Source organism: Myxine glutinosa, chromosome 14 (assembly GCF_964187855.1).
Source record: "Myxine glutinosa chromosome 14, kmMyxGlut1.1, whole genome shotgun sequence".
NCBI lineage: Eukaryota > Metazoa > Chordata > Myxini > Myxiniformes > Myxinidae > Myxine > Myxine glutinosa.
Genome location: NC_136274.1, coordinates 18,919,915 through 18,940,844, shown reverse-complemented (window position 1 = coordinate 18,940,844; position 20,930 = coordinate 18,919,915). Strand labels below are relative to the sequence as shown.

Sequence of the window (20,930 nt, the reverse complement as noted above, 5' to 3'; positions counted from 1 at the left end):
CGCGCCCTCCAGTCTGCCCATGGCCCCTCCCAATTTGTTACGCGCCTTTGCTAGCAGCGTTCGCTGCCTTGAGTTGGAGCTCGCTCAAACGCGCCATAGGCCACGGGGTGAGGCCCGGAAAAAGGGGGTGGAACGCCAAGAAGAAGGTGTGGCCACGTCATCCAGCCGTCAAAGGCGGAGCCAGTAAGCCCTCACCAACCAACCAGGGCTGAAGGGACATCGCTGGCAGGCGTGGTTTTGGGCTCGCGGAGTGATCGCTTGGCGAGTTATAAAGGCGAGCGCAAAGCCCTTTCACAGGACTGCTTGGAGGACTGCGCGGGGGACTTGCCAGCGAGCGCATTTACCAAGAAACTCATCCACCGGCATTTGTTAAAGAGGACGTGTTGGAAGGGTGGCTTGGAGAAGGACTGAGAAGAAGAAGGGCGCGCTTCTTAAAGAGGACATTGGGGAGAGAGAGGGCGTTTGGCACAAGTGTGCACATATTACATACGCAGGACACCAGCTTCCCCCCGCTATATAACTGTCCGGTCGCGTTCAACTATACGCGGAGCTGCCTGCCGTGTTTCGCCTGCTGGACTGTAGCCTGGACCCCATTGCCAGACCCTCTACCTGTTCCATCAACCATCTATAATCCCCGTGTGTGTGTGTGTGTATGTTTGTCCTGGGTATTAAGTTAAGACTGCCATAAGACTGCCCTGTGTGCTGCTACTTCCTCTTCTATCCTGTACATTCTTTCATTTCCTCTTCTTCTTTCTTTGTACATTGTTAATAAATCAATCTTTGTTCCTCCTATTTTCTGGTTTCCTCTTGTCCTATCGCATTCGTCTTTTCTCTAATTGGGTAAATGTGGCACGATTAGGAACCGCTCAGAATCGGGTTTAGCACTTTGTTAACGGCTCGGATCGCGGATTGCTATCCGCTCGGCATTTTCCATCATATCCGTGGTTCGAGCGGGAGTTATTTCCCTGCTTCACGGTCGGTGTTCGTAATTAGGTATTTTGGACTAAATTGACCAATAACCCTACCTAATACCGACCGGAAGGAGCGTATAACTTCTTAGGACGCGGGTCGGCCAGATAAAAAGACAAGGGGATTAACCCCCCCTTGATAAGGGGAGCGCCGACGGCTGAGATCCATAACAATATATTATATTATAATGATCTTTTATGAGGGAAAAGATGAGCTTGCAGGTTGACAAAGAATGTGGTTGTCATAGCTACCGAGTGATTTCCCTGAGGCAACAAAGTTCCGCATGCAACAAATTGGACTTCTGAGTTTTAAATCTTGACAAAACTACGTATGGTTTTTCAAGTATGACAAATTGTGAAGTGAATTCCTATTGATTAATTAAGGACTTTCTTATTTAATTGCATGCCTGTTTTAAGTTTTAACATGACTTATTAAGTCTCATGTTACTATTGTGTCAATTTGCAATATGGTATGATAACCCTGGCATCAACTGGCAGAACACTCAGGTCCTGTGAAAACAATAATGTTAAAGATGAATGAATTACAGATAACATGCAGATTTGGAATTTGATGTGCTTGCAAAATTCAGGTATTTCTAAGTTTGATATTTAAAAGTTTGAATCAGTAAATGTATAAAGTGAATGACTTTCACATGTCCTTGAAGTCTCCAAGCAGAATTGAGAGAGTCTTGGCTCCGCAGAGTCTGGTGCGAACAAAGGAAGAACATATCTTCCTCATTAACGATATTTTAATATGCATTCCTCAATCTCTCCTCACTCAGCGGGATATCCCTCTCACTCTAACATTTCACTCGACCAATCACATTGTATCCCTCGATCCTTGCCCCTCCCACCCCAATATTTCATTCCACCAATCCCCACCTCCCTCATCCCTCCTACCTACACTTTGCTCAACCAATCCAATTGCTCCCCTCCCATTTTTTTGGAGCAACCAATCCCATCTTCGCTCCTCCCTCTCCACTTTCTCCTCCCACTTTGCATTAGTATAAAGGTCAGTTCGTGGTGGTGAGGTTTTTTGAATTACGTGGTGGTGAGGTGTAATCGTCCCAAACTTCCAGTCTGCACCTACCCCTCCTGTATGTCGGTGTTGAGGGGTTCTTTTTTGAATTTTATATATTTTTTCAACCTAAATCTTCAACCTAAATTGCTTATAAAAATGTAATATCACAAACACAACAGATAAATTTGTGCAAAATAATTGTTTGTATTATGATTGGTGTAAATCATGACAACACAGCAACTCAGGTACAGTCATTAGCCTCAGCTAAAATAAGCCCGTTCCTCAGTAACGACGCGAACCGAGGCAAGCTTGTATATATATATTGTTAATGTTTTTAGAACCTTCACTAGTAAATTTTAGTAAATGTTTCCCTTATAAATGTTCCCCTGTAAATATCCCCATCAATTGGCTTGTTAAAGATCGCACCCTCGTTAGTCCATGTACAACACGTAGCGAACCTCTCCGTAGTTATTTCATTATTATGTGTTTCAGTTAAGGATCTGTTCCCAATAGTTGAATCTGCGTTGCATTAATCAAATAAGATAGGCCCCAGTACTTCGTTTGCCAGCAGCGTTCGCTGCTCCTTGCCTTGATGCGGTTGTTGGCCCCAAACCGCCATTAGCCATGCGGTCAAGCCGAGGAAGCAGGTGGCGGAGCCGCCGGAACAAGGTGTGGCACGTCGACTCGTCATCGGAGGTGGAGTCAGCAAGCCCTTACAGATCAACCAGGGCCGAGGTGAGCCGACCGGTAGGCGTGTCCTAAGAGCCGGCGGCTTGATTCCAACATGAGCAATAAAAGCGGCTACGGGAGACTGCTTGGCCAGTTGGGTGAGAAGGGACGGTTGAGAGTTGAGTGAGAGGGTTCAAGAGTTGCTTGAGAGAGACGTGATCCGGCAGATGAGGGAGGTACCAGGCGAGCATACCGCTGGATCGTGAGGCAGAAGAGTGGGTCCGTGACGGCGACAACAATACAGTAGTCAATTGACATTGTCCGACCGTGTGTGAAACCGAATACGTGAAGCTGCCGCTGGCTGTTCGCTTCCAGCCCGGAGCGTGGACCTGGAGCGGACCTCCTTGCTGTGCCCTGCCGAACCTTCCAGCCCTGCTGTCCCACTTGGACCCTTCTCCTTCGTCCAGTCATTCCTCCCTGCTATTCCCCTTTCGTGTAAGTCTGTTTGTCTGTCTTGGGCATTGATAATATAAGACTGCTTAAGGCTGACCCGTGTCTTCTTCTTCTTCTTCACTGTATATTACTTTCGTTTCCTCTTCTTCTTTGGTTTTGTACATAGTTAATAAATATCTGGTATTCCTTACTTTGGTTTCTTCTTTCCCCCGATCGCTTTAGTCCCTTCTTCCCATTGAGTACCTGTGGCACGATTTGGCCAACACTCGGAATCGGGTTAGTCAATTGCTAACGGCTCAAATTGCGGATTGCTAAACCGCTCGGCAAATACCATCTTGTCCGTGGTTCGAGCCGTACTTGTCTCCCTGTTTTGCGGAGGGATTGGTAAAGGTATTCGGGAGAACACCTTGACCAATAACCCTGAGCAATTTCACCCCGCAAAAGAGCGTTATAAGTACCAGGACTAGAGACGGCCAGCTTAACAGGTCAAGGGGATTAACCCCCCCCCCCCCACCCCCCTTGCTAAGGGGAGTGCCGTCTCTGAGATCCGTAACAATATATATATATGGATGAATATTACTTGTATGTTTAAAGCACCCTGGATATGTGTGTCCTTCAAAACCGACCTTTGCTTGCTGTTATGGCTTGATTGTGGCTGACTTATGGTTTATCAGCAATCAGCCAGACGAAACAGCCATGGAGGGGACTCGGGACGCAAGCGTTGGTGCTTGGTACCATGGTAGACGCTTTTTTCCTGGTGGATTCTGCACTGAAGTCAAACGCATCATACAGTTGGCTGCACCGACGGTAAGCTTGTGTAACTTTAAAATGAAAAAAAGTGTGTGAAAGCTGTGAGACATGGACAACTATTGGTATAAACCGGATGATATGATGATGTTCAATTACTGCAGATTATAATTCAAGTTGCTTTGACAAGTATGGAATTGTTCATCTCTTTTTGAGATTATAAATCCGAGATGTAAGAAAGGAGGAGGAGGGCGAGAGCCAGGTGATTGTGTAGGTATGTCTGTCAGCGTGCAGGTGCTCACATGCATTCGTGCATGTCAGTATCAATGCGTGTTCGCATGTGCATGTGATAGTGTTACTCGGCTGCATTTGTGCTCGAGAGCACCTGTGTTGGTGTGCACATATGCTCGCTAGTCACGAGCACACTTTACATAATAACATGTGTTCAAAGAAACCCAAATGGTTCCTCTTTAACTTGGGCATCTTGTATATACAATTAATAAAACATTGATAGTGTATGTTGATTGTCTCCATGGATGAATTTAGCCAGTGAAATATGAAACAGTTAATACACACACACACACACACGCACACACGCGCACACGCACACGCACACGCACATACACAAGCACACGCACAAGCACACGCACATACACAAGCACACGCACACACGCACATGCACACGCACACACACGCACACACACACACATATACACACACACACATACACACACATACACACATACACGCATACACACACACACACACATACACACACACACATCCACACACACACATCCACACACACATACACACACACACACACACACACACATACACACACACAGAACATGTGTGACCAAATTTGGCACAAATTATATTTGTTGTGTTGTGACTGAACTTTGTTCACGACATTTAAAAAATCGTAGTCTCAGGCAGTCTACGGGAGGTCAAAGTGGTTCCAGGTTTTACCCCCCAAAATATAAATTGGCTTTTTCCTCTGAAACTACACACACTATTCGATGGAACTTTACCACTTTACCACAGCACAAATTTCGCAAAGCTGAGCATAAGTGGGTCGTGGTTGTCTGATAGGTTCAACAATCCACACTCCTGACACCAAATGTCTTGCAGGGATCGTATCCGCACTCCTCACACCAAATGTCGTCACATCCTGGTTAACACAGACCCGTGAACGAATGGACCGAAACAGGCTTTAACTCTGAGACATTCCGAATTATGGAGGTACAAGCTCGTGCGCACGGCTGAGGAGAATCACGAGGACCTTTAGGACGAGCTTTTAAAACCAAACTGGTTCATTCCAGAAACACAAGCAGAGAAAATAAACTCAATAATACCTACGTATATACAATCAACAATGGGGTAAAATAAATCCTATAAAATCTGAGGTGCCTCTCCAGTCACGAGCACAGATGGGGTGAGGAACACAACTTATCCCTGGAGGCAGCGGGGGGTGGGAAGATGCGCAAGGCGATGCGATGGGTAGGAAGATGGGAAAGGTGCTGAGACAGCAGGACGACGAAGAGCTGATAAGAAGACAAACAGGACGATCAACAGGCAATGGGGAAGGATGAAAACAGCATCAGAGCCAAAGGCAGGACGACCGACTTAAAGCTCTCTTTCTAATTTTCCTCAGAACTCCACAGTTCTCTTCACAAATGTGAGCTTCACCGCGCACTCTCAATTCTCCTCACTGAAGTCAGAGTTCCTCTGTGTCCTGTTCCCGCTCCTCCCCTTTCTCTCAAACCTCCCGTAATCCTTTAGAACATTTCCTGCTCAATTCTCCTTAGTTCTCACAATTCCTTCCCAGTTCGCACCAAGCCTCCTCGGTTCCCACCATTCCTCCTCAGATCTCACTGATCCTCAGTTCTTTCACAACAAACAAGCTCTCCTCAAAACTGTTGCAGTTTTTCGTCACAGGACTGTGAGCTGTTCTTTCAGCAGACAGAACCGAGAGCTCCTGCCTCCTCCCTCATTCCCATTGACAACTGTCCACGCCTCCTTCAGGCGTTGGGCCCCACCCACGTCCAAGGGATGATTAGAGCTCTGCCCCCTCTCTTCTTGTCTGGCAGAATCCCATAGCTTTCTGCTTCGTTTTTCTGGGCTGGTGTGAACTCTGTTCTGTAGATATGTCACCCGGCATACCTGGCGGATGTTTACAAGAGGTTTAACACATGTTCCATTAACTTTAATCCCTCTCTATATTATCACAAGCATGACCCTCTGTATCGTGCACATTCAAACACAATCCTTAAAGGGGAACGGACATGAGTATAGACATCAAATGCTTAAGATTAATTAATTGTAGCAACAAAAAAGATTAAGTTTGGCGCAAAAATTGTTGCTCTAGCATGCGTGAATCGTGAGATATCCGAGTTTTAAAATGCCAATAGCAGACGATTTCTCTCGCGCCGGCCAACATCTCGCGATAATCTGCCCTCCACGATGTGACGTCATCGGAGGAAGCTGATGTGACTGCGCAATAGTAAACAATGGCAGACACCGACTCCGATAGTTGCGTAAGTCTGTATATCAGCGATATTTCTGACCAATCTGATGCGGAAAATGAAGAGAAAGTTAATAATCTTGGGGAATCGCACTCGATTCTCCCATACAGATTCGAACCATACCGTCCAGAGAGTGAAGAAGAGAAATCGTCAGACACAGACACAATGGCGATCGATTTTGATCTCGGGCGCCTCCAAAATACTGAATGGTATTCATTTTTATGTCTCTTTTTTAATTGAAAAACTTTCTTTTTCTGGTCAATGGAATACATAACTAATATTTAATTAATGTTCGGTGCCGTGAGGCAAGAAATGGATAGAAACACAGAAACGAAATACGACTTTATTGACTTAGTGCAGCACTGCAGGTGTATCAGTTGTAATTGTATCATTATAGCACTCTCTATAATGCAAGCAATCTCTGTGTGTCTGTGTGTCTGTCTGTGTGTATGTCTGACCACTGTTTCTCGACAACCACTGGTCCGATCTAAGTGAAACTTGCCAGGTATATTTCTGGGGACCTGAGGATGTGCCTTTTCAAGGTTTGCTATTAATCGGACAAGTGGTTACCAAGTTATGGCCATTTATTTAGCAAACACATACGTTTTGTACGTTAACGAAGGAACAGCGAAGGACGAGAGCGAAGGAACGGCGAAGGAGGAGAGCGAAGGAACGACGAAGGACGAGAGCGAAGACCGAAGGAACGATGCAAGTTTTAATTTTTCTTTGCACGTACGGTCAAGCGACAGCGAAGGAACCGCGTGTGTTTGTTGTTTCTGCCTCGCGGTTTGAAAATGGAATACTTGGCCATTAAAACTAATTTGCGATTCATCGTAACTGCGATATGGGAACTTCCGGACAGTGAGGCCTTATTTTTGGAACATATGTCAACGTACGTATGTCCACGTACTTACCTCTCCGCACGTACGAGCAGTCGGGCACGCACTAGCAGCAGCCACACAATGACTGGGCATGATTCCAACTGATCGTAACGAAAACAAAGCGATGTTCTGATCGTCACGAAGCCAACAAGGCTTTAAGAACGAAAAACTGGGTTACTTCGCAAACGTCATTTCCGGTTTGCGGTTTTGACAAAACTGATTTTGCTTGTTCGGCGATATTTTGACAAATTCTAATAAAACCGCGAAGATATTTGTGAAATGAACTCGATAGAAGTGTTTAAGATATGTTTATGTTTCGAAATCTGCAAAGTTGCTTTGGTCGTGTCCGTTCTCCTTCAAGCTAATAGGTCCCTACGTTCTTTCATCGAGATCAGCGACCTACTCACACGCGGTCCATACTATTCTATACAATTCTATATTTTCTAAGGTGATTTCTAACCCCCCCCCCCCCCACCCCCCTCATCCCTACAAACGTAACTATATATATATATACACAGACTTGGCATTTAATATGGAATATTTTTTTTGTGGGGGTGAACTTACTTTTCAAGATGTCTTTGAACCAAAAGTTCATTGGAATTATGTTGAAATTATTCTAGATTTTGTTAATGTGACCTTTAACAGAAACAAAAACCACATTTGACATTTCGAAACAAATAAATTGATCCTTGAATGTGATGTAAACTGATATCGAACTCAATTCATGGACAGTACTGTGTTAAACTTCTGTACGTTTTCCAGAAGTATCTCTTTATTTTGCACATTAGCCAAAAATTTTTTAAACAAAAACAAAAGTTAAATTACGGCTGGGATTACGGACAGTAAAATTACAGTTCAGTACTTCGTGTAACCCCCACGAGCATTCAGGAGAGCACGTACACGTTGAGGCATGCTGTTCACGAGATTTGCCAAGGTTTGGACAGGGATCGCTTGCCATGCAGTGACAATAGCCTGCTGGAATTCACGCACAGAGGTCGGCTGCTCGTCCAAGTGGTCGATTTGACGCGTTAATTCTGCCCACAAGTTCTCTATCGGATTCATATCCGGGGACATGGCAGGCCACTCCATATGCTCTACACCACGGTCAGCAAGAAAGTGTTGGATCATGCGAGCACGATGAGGCCGTGCATTGTCATCTTGGAAGACAAAGTTTCCTCGAAAGGCTACACGAGCAAATGGAAGCAATGTTTCTTCCAGAATGGCCCTGTACTTGAACTGGTTCAGGTTTCCATTCAGAACAACCAGGTCAGTTTTGCCCCCTACATGAAAAGCAGCCCAAACGGTCACCCCACCACCTCCAGCTTGGACTCTGGGCACTATGCAATCTTTGCTGTAGGCTTCATGTACTTGTCTGCGCACTCGGACGCGGCCATCTTGACGATAGACCAGAAATCTAGACTCGTAACTGAAGATCACATGATTCCAGTGTCCTGGCTGCCATTGACGGTGCTCTCTGGCCCACTGCAATCGGCGCTGGCGGTGTTGTCTGGTCAGGCGTGGCTTTCTCAGGGGATGCCTGGCACGATAGCCTGCTTGAACCAGTCGTTGGTTGACTAGCCTTCTGGATACAGGCACATTTGTCAGTTGCTGTCACTCAGCCCTAAGCCGATTAGCTGACTTGGTACGGCCATTGCGGACTAACCGGTCCAGCTGGCGATCATCCCTCCTTGTGGTCCTGCGGGGACGTCCTGGCCTCGGTATTGGAGTAGGGACACCCCTCTGAGCATTTCGTTTCAGGATCTTTGACACCTGACCTTGAGTGATGCCATACTGCCGAGCAATAGCACGTTGTTTCATGCCAGAATTTCGTAAAGCCACCACTCCATGACAAACAGCATTGTCAAGTTGACGGACCATCTCCAGAGGAAGCGGCAATAACTTTTGGAGACGTGCAGCAGTTGTTTTCCACTAATACAGAACGCAACAACCCTTGTATACCCGACTGTGAAGCCAATCGTCAAATGCACCTGTCCGTACATTTGCCACGCCACCTGTGATATTATCCTGTTGTTGACTTCTTGCTGCGACAGACAATCAGTGACATGGTTCTTTTAACAAATAAATCACCAAAGTTTAAAAGAAACTCACCAGATTGATATACTGGAGTTAAGAAAGTAAACCCAAGTCAAGAAAAAATATATATTCCATATTAAATGCCAAGTCTGTATATATATATATATATATATATACAAGCATCGTTACTGAGGAACGGGCTTATTTTAGCTGAGAATAATGACTGTGCCTGAGTTGCTGTGTTGTCATGATTTACACCAATCATTAATACAAACAATTATTTTGCACAAATGTGTTTGTTGTGTTTGTGATATCACATTTTATTGGCAATTTAGGTTGAAGATTTAGGTTGAATGTTTTTTTTTCAAGAAAGAACCCCTCAGCACACACATAGGGGATTAGTAGGGTCAATATACAAAAAAAACTCACCTAACCCCAAAAACATTGATACAAAAGGTTTTTCAATGGATTCTGGTACCATTGGGCATGCTAAATAACATACTAAAAATCTAGTAACATCTGACTTCCGGAAAGGGGTTATTTTCAAGATGGCGTCCAAGATGGCCGCTGGGAGCTTAAAATGGCCATATCTCAATTATTATTCAACCTAGAAAGGTGGTTTTGGTGTCTAACCCTAGGTTTTAGGGCCCAACGAATCCAATTGAATCAATAAAATTACCATCAGTTAATTATTTATTGACAAGTCCAAGATGGCATCCCAAGGTGACATCCTGATCCACTAAAATGGCTCTGTCGAATAGTAGTCAACCTAGAGAGATTTTTTCAGTGTGTATACTTCGGTTTAAGGCACCCAGGAAATCATCAAAATTACTTAAATAAGCACAAAGTAATCAGGTAATCCAGTAAGCCAGGTTTACCAGCCCATTAGGCAGTTGTTGTCTTATCAGTTACTCGCTATTCGTCGTCATCCTCCGACTCCTCTGGAAGAAACTTGTTATGTGGATTGTCACATTCTTCAAGTTGGCACGGTTCACAGGCAGTACATGGTCGTCCATATCGTCTACAAGAGCAGCGGAGTGTCTTGCAGGCAGTGGAGCAGTTACAATGAATGACCTTCAAGAGACTGTCTGGAGCAGCGTTCATTCTTGACATAAGTGGGACAAACTGATTATCCTGCAGGCTCCACCCCCATTTCATGGCATCCATACCCTCTTCTTTTCCCATCCACACCATGATCTGGTGGTACACTCTACGACAGTGATGTTTGGTAGCAGATTCAGTTGGGGGCAGACGTTCGGGTGTTACAAAAGACGAAGCAGAGACAACCTTCTTGCTGAAGGTGTTATATCGCATTGTTGCAAGGGAATCTTTGCACTTGCCACCAAAGAGGATAGCCATTACTCGGCATCCAAGGTCATCGATCACCTCTGTGGTCTGGTTTGGGATGGTGAATGTGTTGGCACAAGACCGAAGGACAGGGTCTCCTTTTACAAGCTTCTGGAAAGCAGTCTTTTTGCCAACATCAAAAATCCGAGAAGTCGTGTCACAACCAGTCATGGCATGGATGAATATCAACTGAGAACACGTCATGTCCGAGGATTTCTTTTAGACGGTTGATGTCATACACTTTAAAACTGCTAAAGGTGGGCGCGATTCGGAAAATTTTAAGTCCGCTTACAGCTTATCCGCTCCGCCAGCCCGTGTAGTCCGATTTGCTTATCCGCTTCAGCGGCCGAAAATCTTAGTCCGCTTACCGCTTATGCGCTTATCCGCTTCGATTCGATTTTTTTAAAGCGCTTCGACGTTTTTAAAGCGATTTTTGACGTTTCTAAAGGGAATTTAATGCTTTTTAAGCCTAAATAGCCATTTCTAACTACTACAAAGACAAACAAAGCTTTTAAGATAAAAAATATACATTTTTATTTGAATAAAATTTATTCAAAATTTATTGAAATTAAGTTTTCCACTCGACTCTACTCTACTCTACAGTTAATTTAAATATAATTTTAATATATGCAAGTTACATTAAAGAAAAATCAATTTGCCCGTCCTTTCTTTGACAAGAGAGTCTACTAGTCAACAGACTAGCAGTCTGTTGACTAGTCCTCGTCTTCCTCCTCCACCTCGTGGGCCTTCTTGAGGATTTGGAGGTTGCCCTTCATGAAGACGAGGGCCTCGAAGTTCGGTGCAGCCAGGGCCGACCTCTTAGGCCTGAGGATGTCCGACCCGTAGCTGAACACGCGCTCGACCGAGGCAGAGCTCGGGAGCGGCGTGTTATGCCTGAGAAATAGAGTTACCCAAGCATCACGGAACTCGAGCGGGAAGAGATTGGGCGAGAGCCCCGGGTTCCCCCTCAGCGGCTTCCTCGACCAGTTGTTGACCTCTTCCCTGATCTTCTCCTCGAGGTTCTCCTCCTGCTGCCCCTCCTCCATGGCGAACAGGTAGTCCGTACTGCTCGAGCCGGGCTGGGGTCCCTGCTGGGCGCTGCGCGCGAGCTGAGGGGTCAGGGCGCAGATCTCCTGACTGTCCTCCACGTCCCCCATCATGTTGACCGCCGGGTTGTGGATGTCGCTGTGCTGGGACTGCTGGTTTGCGTCGCTCGTGTGCCTGTCCCTGGCACTGCCTCTGGGCTGGAGAGTCAGAAATCTCTCCATCTTGACGTTATTGCCGCTCTAGCGTCCAATAAAATATTCAGTTTTCACTTATTATTCACTTAAATAAATATTCACAATTCTAGAGTAACGGCTCAGGCTAACAGCTGATTTGGCGAATCGCGATGCGCTTTAATTTTTCGGTAGTCCGCTTACGCTTATCCGCTTCGGTTTCCGGGGGTTGTTCCGATTCGCTTATCCGCTTCGAAAACGTTAGTCCGCTGCAGCGGATAAGCGGATAAGTGGACTTTCGAAGCGGACCGCCCACCTTTGAAAACTGCCATCAGCTTTGGACTTGTCTGATCTGAAATAAAGGCTCTTACTGTCTCCCTGCGCATAGTAAAGGAGTAAGACAAGGAGATCAGTATCTTCTCCAATTCAGTGTAGAGGTGTGTAGAAGAGATGCCTCCACTGCAGCCTTTACTATATCTACGTCAGCATCTCCAGGTGCATTGACCACAGTGCAATACCTTTCTCTCAGTTCATCACTTATCATCCCGATCAGTCTCTGTTTATTGATATCGCTTGACAGGACCTCCTCCTTCTTGCCTGAGAACTTTGTCTCAGCAGTGAAGCTGACAATGGGATGAATATTGTGTCCTCTTCTCTGATGCGTGTTGTCTTTAATGGACGGCCCTTCCTCATAGCCATCAAAGACAATGGTCGTAGCTGAACCATAATGCTGGATGGTGATTGATGATTTCCTGGGTGCCTTAAACCTAGGTATACACACTGAAAAAATCTCTCTAGGTTGACTACTATTCGACAGAGCCATTTTAGTGGATCAGGATGTCACCTTGGGGTGCCATCTTGGACTTGTCAATAAATAATTAACTGATGGTAATTTTATTGATTCAATTGGATTCCTTGGGCCCTAAAACCAAGGGTTAGACACCAAAACCACCTTTCTAGGTTGAATAATAATTGAGATATGGCCATTTTAAGCTCCCGGCAGCCATCTTGGACGCCGTCTTGAAAATGACCCCTATCCGGAAGTCAGATGTTACTAGATTTTTAGTATGTTATTTAGCATGCCCAATGGTACCAGAATCCATTGAAAAACCTTTTGTATCAAATTTTTTGGGGTTCAACCATATATTGACCCCTCTACCATCTAAATTTATTTGTAGTGTTTGTGATATTACATTTTTATAAGCAATTTAGGTTGAAGATTTAGGTTGAAAAAATATATAAAATTCAAAAAAGAACCCCTCAACACCTACATACAGGAGGGGTAGGTGCAGACTGGAAGTTTGGGACGATTACACCTCACCACCACAAAATTAAAAACACCTCACAGCCATAAAACACGTCATGAAAACACCTCACAGCCATAAAACACGGAATAAAAACACATCACAAAATTAAAAACACCTCACAGCCACATAATTTTAGATATATATATAGTACGGGCATGCCCTAGTATTATCAAACCAGCTCATTATCGTCATGTGTTCACTTACGGATTTGGGGCAGGTTCGTATCGAGTAAATTTCAAAATCATAATTTTATTGAGGAATTTATATAATCTCCTACCTACCTAGAAATTACAAATTACAACAATTACAACATCCGATGGGACCCCAAAACGTTCCACAGAAGGTTTTGCGGGGCTAGCTCCAAAACTGAGGGAGTAGTTTTGGGATGGACAGATGGACACTCCTGTTTTATAATGTGTGTGTGTGTATACATATATATATGTATATATACACGTATATATATATATATCTTTATTTCTTTTCGAAAAAGAGGAAAGAAACAAGTAATAACAAGAAAGTACAATCACAGAGATTGCAGACCAGGACATGTTTTCGTGTTTTTTTAAGGCTTTTGTATTAAAACAAACATGGCGAACGAAGCACGTGACCGATGACATCATAATTTTTTTTTATTCACCAATTTATCCCAAGATGAATGATGCCTAGATGATGAGGATGAGAGGTCTTTAAAATGAGCCATGTCTCAATTTTTTCTATGCAGCGCTTTTGGAGATATCGAGGTGCCAAGTTTTTCGGTTTTTCCAAGATGGCGCCCATACCACGTGACCTATGACGTCATAATTATAAAAAATTATATAGGAGTTGCAACTATGGTGAAAATTTCCTGTCAATCGGACCTATGCTTGCTGAGAAAAACGAGGTTTAGCCCGTACTGACGGACAACCCGAAAACATAATGGCTCCATCCCCGAAGGTGGCCGGAGGCATAAAAATGTTATAATTATTTGATTTTTCTATATTTCCAAATGTAATAAGTAGTCATAAATTATGCGAATCATTCAATTAACAGCAATAAAAATACTTTTGGATGAAGAAGTCCTACCTCCACCATTTCGATAACAGAGGTAGGGGAACCTCCAAATGTTTCCCAGTCCAACGACACAGCCAATAGTAGCCAGGAGGAATTCTACCTGGTTTGTCCACGATTCTCGTGGCAGAGATCTTCGATTTCCATTTCGTGGTCTTTTTACCAGACCCTCTTCGGTCTTCACATTCCGATCCATGTTCAAAAACTCTGTAGTCTGATCTGCTGTACTTTCTCCTTTTACTCGTATCTGAAAAGAAATATGTTATCAACATAATGATTATCCTTTATTTTTTATTATACGTTGGTGTTCCGATTATTCTCATTTTTTGTATTATTTTTCATTTTATTGTATTTTACATTTTAAAATTTATTGCAACCTTATTGCATTATTATATTTCACTTGTATAAATTCATCAACTGTAAAACTTACCTTATTTCGGCCTTTGGCTTCGTGGAGGAGGAATTAAAATAAACCTTTATTATTGTCCTGTGGACGACTCTATTAAGACAGAGCATCCACGGATGGAATCGAGCTTAATGAGGCGTCTCCAATTCAATGGCGGATCATACACGAGCAGGGGTTTTGGGGGAGAATGCCGTGGCTTACCTGACGGTCTGATGATGTCTTCGCCCTGAAAATCAATTCAATTCGACGCGGAGGTAAAATGTCCAAAATAAATATTTATTAAGCGGAACCCAAGAACAATGAAACGTGCCGAAATCTGCATATACCCTATGTTGGGATCCCACACACCGGACTTCAAAAACACATAAAGGATTATATAAATAAAAGAATCGTCGTGTTTGTGGAATGCGAGCTTGTCTGTCTGGATGTCGCGTCCGCCAGGAATCGTCCAGGCTCCGGTGTTCATGCTCCATCAGGCCTCACTGAGCGCCTCACTCGCGCCGGTCTCGCCCGCTCAGCGGCAAGCCTTGCTCACCCGTGAACACCAGGGAGGAGAATCGACGGCGCTCCAACGTTTCCTCAATGTCCATCGTAATGCAGGCTCTTGCGGATCGCAAACGAAGAGGTCTAACCGAGAACGAAAGGCAAACAGGGAAGAGGTCCAAACGGAGACAAAAGCAATGGCAGAAGCGAGGTTCGGGCAGGAAAGAAGCCAAAACGAGAAGGGCTCAAATGTCGGCGAGCCATTTGTTTTATTTTGTCAGCTTGTTGTCTGACGTCGGCTCTCTCCCTCTCCCAACCAGTGCGTCGTTTCCTTGTGCCCTTTCGCGCCTTCCTCACGTCACTGGCGCCTCTCCTCCAACCAGCGACCTGCTTCTAGGTAGTAGTTTTGCGCCTAACGCACTGATTGGCCGTGGTGTCATCGGTCGGTGGCCAATCAGTGTGTAGCCCCTTCACCTCCCTTACCCCCAATCACGGGGAAGCTTTCTGTCCCTTCCCCGACCAATCACACGTCCTTCCCCACTCTGCCAATCGGTGGCCTGCTCTTTGCTTGCCCCTCCCCTGGCCAATCAAGAGTCCTTCTGGGCGTGGCTCTCGGCCTGCCTGTGCGATGTTTGCCAGCCATGCCGCCGTAGTACGCGGTCGCTTCCTGCTTGTCTTTCCGGTCAGTCATTGTGGCGGGCGGTGGGGGATTAATTAATGTGGTGCACTATTGGGCCTAGCTAATGTATAAGAGTGCATTGCCGTACGAGACACTGGATAGATCACAGGTTTGTCATACCGGGGAGCTAGCCTAATCCCTAGAACTATTTAACATGCCCCATTCCTTGTAATGGGGATGAAGATACACCTTAATCAGAACAAACCGCCTAAACAGCACTTATTACAGGTGAGGCTTCCTATCACGACAGCTGAAGCATGATACCTATGCAGATCTACCTAAATCTATATATGCCACTACCCAACCGACATAAAATTATTATTATCTGCATTTATCATTTCATAAAAATGTGTGAGTTATTATTCTCGTTATATACTAAGCCTCATGATTGGTCGACGTAAAGTTGGAAAAAGAGAAAATGAGTTGAAAATAATATCGTGGTTGATAAAGAATTGCCCAAAATTTGTTCGCTTTTTCTTTCCTTTGCATACATATTTATGATATTTGAATTTTGATGATAAATCATCACAAGGAAAACTCATTGCATTGATCAACTTTGCACATCTCACATTCTCATCTTATTACAAACTCCTCTTTAAAAATCGTTCTTGATAAAATAAGTTCCTCAAGACAACAATGACCAGGATTGAAACATATTCGCAATGTATATTCGTCTTTGGAAAGCATTTTTACCCCTGCCACCAAAGGTGGATAGAAGTTATGTTTTCACCCCTGTTTTTGTCTGTTTGTTTGTGAACAAGATATCTCTTGTTATGGACGGATGCAGGCGAAATTTGGCAGAGAAGTAGCGTATGTGGCAAGGACGAAATGACAAGATTTTGGTGAAGATGCGGATCGGATTCGGCTCGTGGAATTTTTAAAGTAATTCTTCACCAATGGGAGATAGGGCCAAAAACGATACATATCAGGATATCTAAAAAAGGTTGTGGACGGATTTGGACGAAACTTGGTGGACAGGTTGTGTGTGTGACAAGGACTAATCGATTCAATTTTGCAGAAGATCTGAATGTGGATTCGGATGTGAGAATTATTTAATTTTTTAAGAGATTCGTCACCATTGAGAGATCGGGCTAAAACCAACATATAGCAGGATATCTCAACAACATATGCATGGATTTGGACGCAACTTGGTGGACAGGTTGTGTGTGTGACAAGGACGAATCAATTCAATTTTGGTGAAGATCCGGATCTGGCTCGTATAATTTTTAAGTGATTCTTCACCATTGCGAGATAGGGTCAAAAACGATATGCAGCAGGATATCTGAAAAAGTTGTGGACGGATGATTTTGATTAAATGTGATTCTGTATTGTGATTTTCTGGTCGACTCTGGGATACAAAACGTAAACTGTTCACCTGACGGAGGTATGCTCTCGATTGAGTGCCGTTCTAGTTACCTATGCCACCGAAGGTGGATAGAAATTATGTTTTCACTCCTGTCTGTTTGTCTATTTGTTTGTGAACAAGATGTCTCGCAAAGTTATGGACGGATTCGGACGAAATTTGTTGGACATCTTGGATATGTGACAAGCACGAAATGATTAGATTTTGGTTAAGATCCGGATCTGGATTCGAGAATTTTTTTGTGTTTCTTCACCATTGAGAGATGGGACCATAAATGATATACAGCACGATATCTCGAAGAAGATTATTTACAGATTCGGTCAAAACTTGGTGGAGAGGTTGGGTGTGTGACAAGGAAGAATTGATTCAATTTAGGTGAAGATTCGACAACGGATCCGGATCAGAGATTAAAAAAAAAATTATTGAGTAAAATGCCTAGGCCATAGAAAAGTCCCCTTTATATAAGGGTATGTGCCATCTGGCAAAGTGGAGAAAAGAAGGGACATTCCATATAGCTTATAGAAAATGTCGAACAATAGAAAAGGAGTGACTTTCAAAAAATTCGTGTGCATGCTGTACTACCCTTGCGTTCTTAGGAGGAACAAGTAATCCTCAAGAAAAGTTAATGTAAAGGTGCGCCGATTTGATTCATACACCTGGATGAAGAAGTAAATGTATTTTATTTGCCAGATGTCGGGCACCCCTTCAGCCTGGCGGAGGTAAGTTCTCTACTGAGTGCCATTCTAATTGTGCAAATAGAGCGAAATCTTTGATACAACCGATGGTGTTTTCATGATCGATAATTCAACCAAATTATATTCGCCAGACTATCTAACAAACCCGACTCAGTGGCGTTATGGTTAAATCATCCGATTTGAGTCTGGGATGGCAGTGGTTAAATACTCGCAGCCGAATCACACCAAAGACCTTATAAAAATACCAAAGGTACGTGTTGCTTCCTTGCCTGATGCTCAGAATTTAAAAGGATAAAACACGAACCAACATTGTGAAAGCAATGGCAAACCACCCAGAATAACCCTTGCCAAGAAACTACTTCCACAGCACCAACGCTCTGTAAAGATTATTGTACATCAAATCAAATCAAAATCCAACAAATATGTGAAACATGTACGATTAATACCAAACACGAAACAAACCCACGTTTTACTTACTCTGGTGCTGTAATCTGAATATTCCAACCTCAATTTAACTTGGAACCAAGACAAGATAATCCCTCCACCACAAGGTGCTGCTTCGTTGCAAGCTGGCACAACAGCTGAGTTGAGGTGAATACTCCTGATGACATCTGATCGCTTTCTCCATCTGGATTCAGTTATGTACAAAATGAGTCAGATTATTAAAGACATGAAAAGCCTTAGAACGGCATGTCCCAACCTTGGTATGAATATGTAATGAAGTTAAAAAAGCTGAACAGGTGAGGACAGCTCACAGTGCTTGTTGTGTTGATAATGGTAATTCGAACATTTTTGTTCCATTTATGATGCATTTGCTAACTAACTGGTTACACCTGGCGAACTGACACAAACAAAAAGTTGCTCATAGTTGACTCACTCCATTTTTCTGTTTGACACAAACAAAAAGTTGCTCACAGTTGACTCGCTCCATTTTTCTGTTTTCTGTTTCCTTGTATCATCGCATTCGATCGTGTCCGTCCGTGTGTGTGTTCGTGTGTTTGTGAACAAGATATCTGGAAAAGTTCTGAACGGATTTGGATGAACGTCGGTGGGATGATTGCCCTTGGGATAAGGAAGAATTGATGAGTTTTAGGTGAAGCTCAGGATATTATTCCGGATCCAGGAAATTTTTTTGGAAATGTTTTTGGGAAAGTTTTTTTCTGTTTTACTGCATTAAAGCTTTTATTCTTAATCTTAAATGATGTTTTTCTCCCCCAATTCCAAGATATATCAAAATAAATTCTCTGACAGTTAGGGCCTACTTTCTTTTTCATTTATTGTTTTGGGGAGAGGGGATGTTAAACAAAACGTATTGTTGCGGATATGGGATTTGGCCTCCATCCATATCCGCTTGTAAATATTCCCCTATTTCCCCAATACTTCCCAACTATCCCCAATCCCCCATTCCCTAGTCCCATTGTCTGTAAACAACACTCTGTAGCCCCGACCTTCCCCTATTTCCCCCATTAAATGTCGCATCCAGGTTCACCGCATCTCACGTAGACAACTATAGCTCATCTTGCTAGTTATTCTTAGTCTATGTCAGTTAAGGACTCGTTTCCATTAATTCTGACTTCGTTGCACCAGAATGTGATTGTATGGCACCGTTAGAAAGTTTAGGACCTCCCAATACCTCCCCGCAGCTCTTCCTCATGGTACAACAACAACAACAACAACAGCGGCGGCGGCGCGGGGAGTGTGCGTCGTCACTCCGGCTTGGTTAGCCGCCATTGAACATGTGCTCCGACGGGGTTACCACGCAGGGGCTCGCTGTCAGCTCCTCGTCAAGGGCGGAGCCCGGTAACCCCCCGCACCCAATAGGAGCGGCGGACCGATTCCATCTGGGGCGGAGCTAACGAGCCGAGGGCGTGTCACTCCCCGCTGGACATGTGCAGGAAGAGGGAGGTGACGTCAGATGCGCCCACACGACGGAGAGAGAAGACGCCACCTCCAAGCGCTGAATACCTCCCCGCATCTCTGGACCGGACCGCGTTTGATTCTGCCCCTGAGCCAAGGTGCACCTTGTGCTATCGACTGCCTGCCCTTCCTTGCCATCAATCCCTGTGTAAGTCAGTCTTGTCCCGTTTGTCTGTGGTCTGTCGGGGATAAGATAAGACTGTGTCTAAGTGCCCATCTTTCTGTGCTTTACCTCTTACCGTGTAATCTACCCGTTTCTGCATCACCAATATTATATCCTCCTCCGGAGGTCTTGAGAACTGTACCCCTTGTGTCGTTGCATTTATCCCAGCCGTTGTGTCCTTTCCTTCATTGATTTAGCATAGGGCGACTTGGTCAACGTCGAGTGGAATCGGGCGGGATAGGGTTCTAATCGGGGAGTAACTGTGCGGACGCGGTAATACCAAACCGCTCGGTAAACTAACATCTAAAACCGCGTCTGTAACAGTATTATTCCAACTTGACCCACGGCGGGAGTATGCGCTCTACTGAGTGGCATTCTAGTCTTGACAATGGAACATTGTAGGACTCCCAAAGTTGGCAGACATAATGTGTGCCCAGTCCCATTATGATGGAATTGGAAGTGGAAATCAAACTCAGAGCTTCTCAAAGGTTCACAAAATTGGGATATGGAATGTAATGTCAATGAATCACTGAAAGTTAGAGATAAGGAGAGAGATGGAGAGGGCAAGAACTGACATTTAGGGGATAAGTGAACAAAGATGGACTGGTTTGGGACAGTTTCAATCTGAAGTTTATAAAGTGTTCCTTTTACGGCAGAGCCCATAGGGCAAAGCCGTCTAGGACAGTGTTTGTCTCTCCGTATGTATGTATGCATGTATGTATGTATGTATGTCCCCTCAAACATACACCAATCAGAGCTGTGGATCTGGTCACATAACAGGGTGGTGTGATTACGTCTGTGATGTCATTACGGCGTATAATGGCTGACTCCACACTCCCCCATCTTGATTCCTATGCCGTTCCGGCCTAACATATCATCGTACCTGTCATATTTTCACAATTTCCATACTCTACCTTTGCGTTTTTCATTCAGTGTGATAAATAAACAACCCGATTGTTAAAATGACCATCAAATATCGAAAGCAAGGGTGATACGAGTCTTCTA

At 44.2% G+C, this 20,930-nt stretch overlaps 1 protein-coding gene across 10 annotated transcripts in view; it reads left to right on the top strand.

The window, feature by feature from the left end:
• Positions 1 to 3,770: 3,770 nt before the first annotated feature.
• Positions 3,771 to 20,930, top strand: part of LOC137439459 (multidrug and toxin extrusion protein 1-like) — a 649,989-nt gene continuing 632,829 nt past the window's right edge. For 5 of the 10 annotated variants that reach the window (XR_013621311.1, XR_013621304.1, XR_013621305.1 and 2 more), the window contains exon 1: positions 3,800 to 3,918. Coding sequence is in view for 1 of the 10 variants with exons in the window: in XM_078767904.1 (XP_078624030.1) it covers positions 3,808 to 3,918 (111 nt within the window). In the remaining 9 variants the exon portion in view is untranslated. Of the gene's footprint in view, positions 3,919 to 20,930 lie in introns of all 10 variants that reach the window. The other 5 variants (XR_013621309.1, XR_013621308.1, XR_013621307.1 and 2 more) reach the window with 3 other exon arrangements.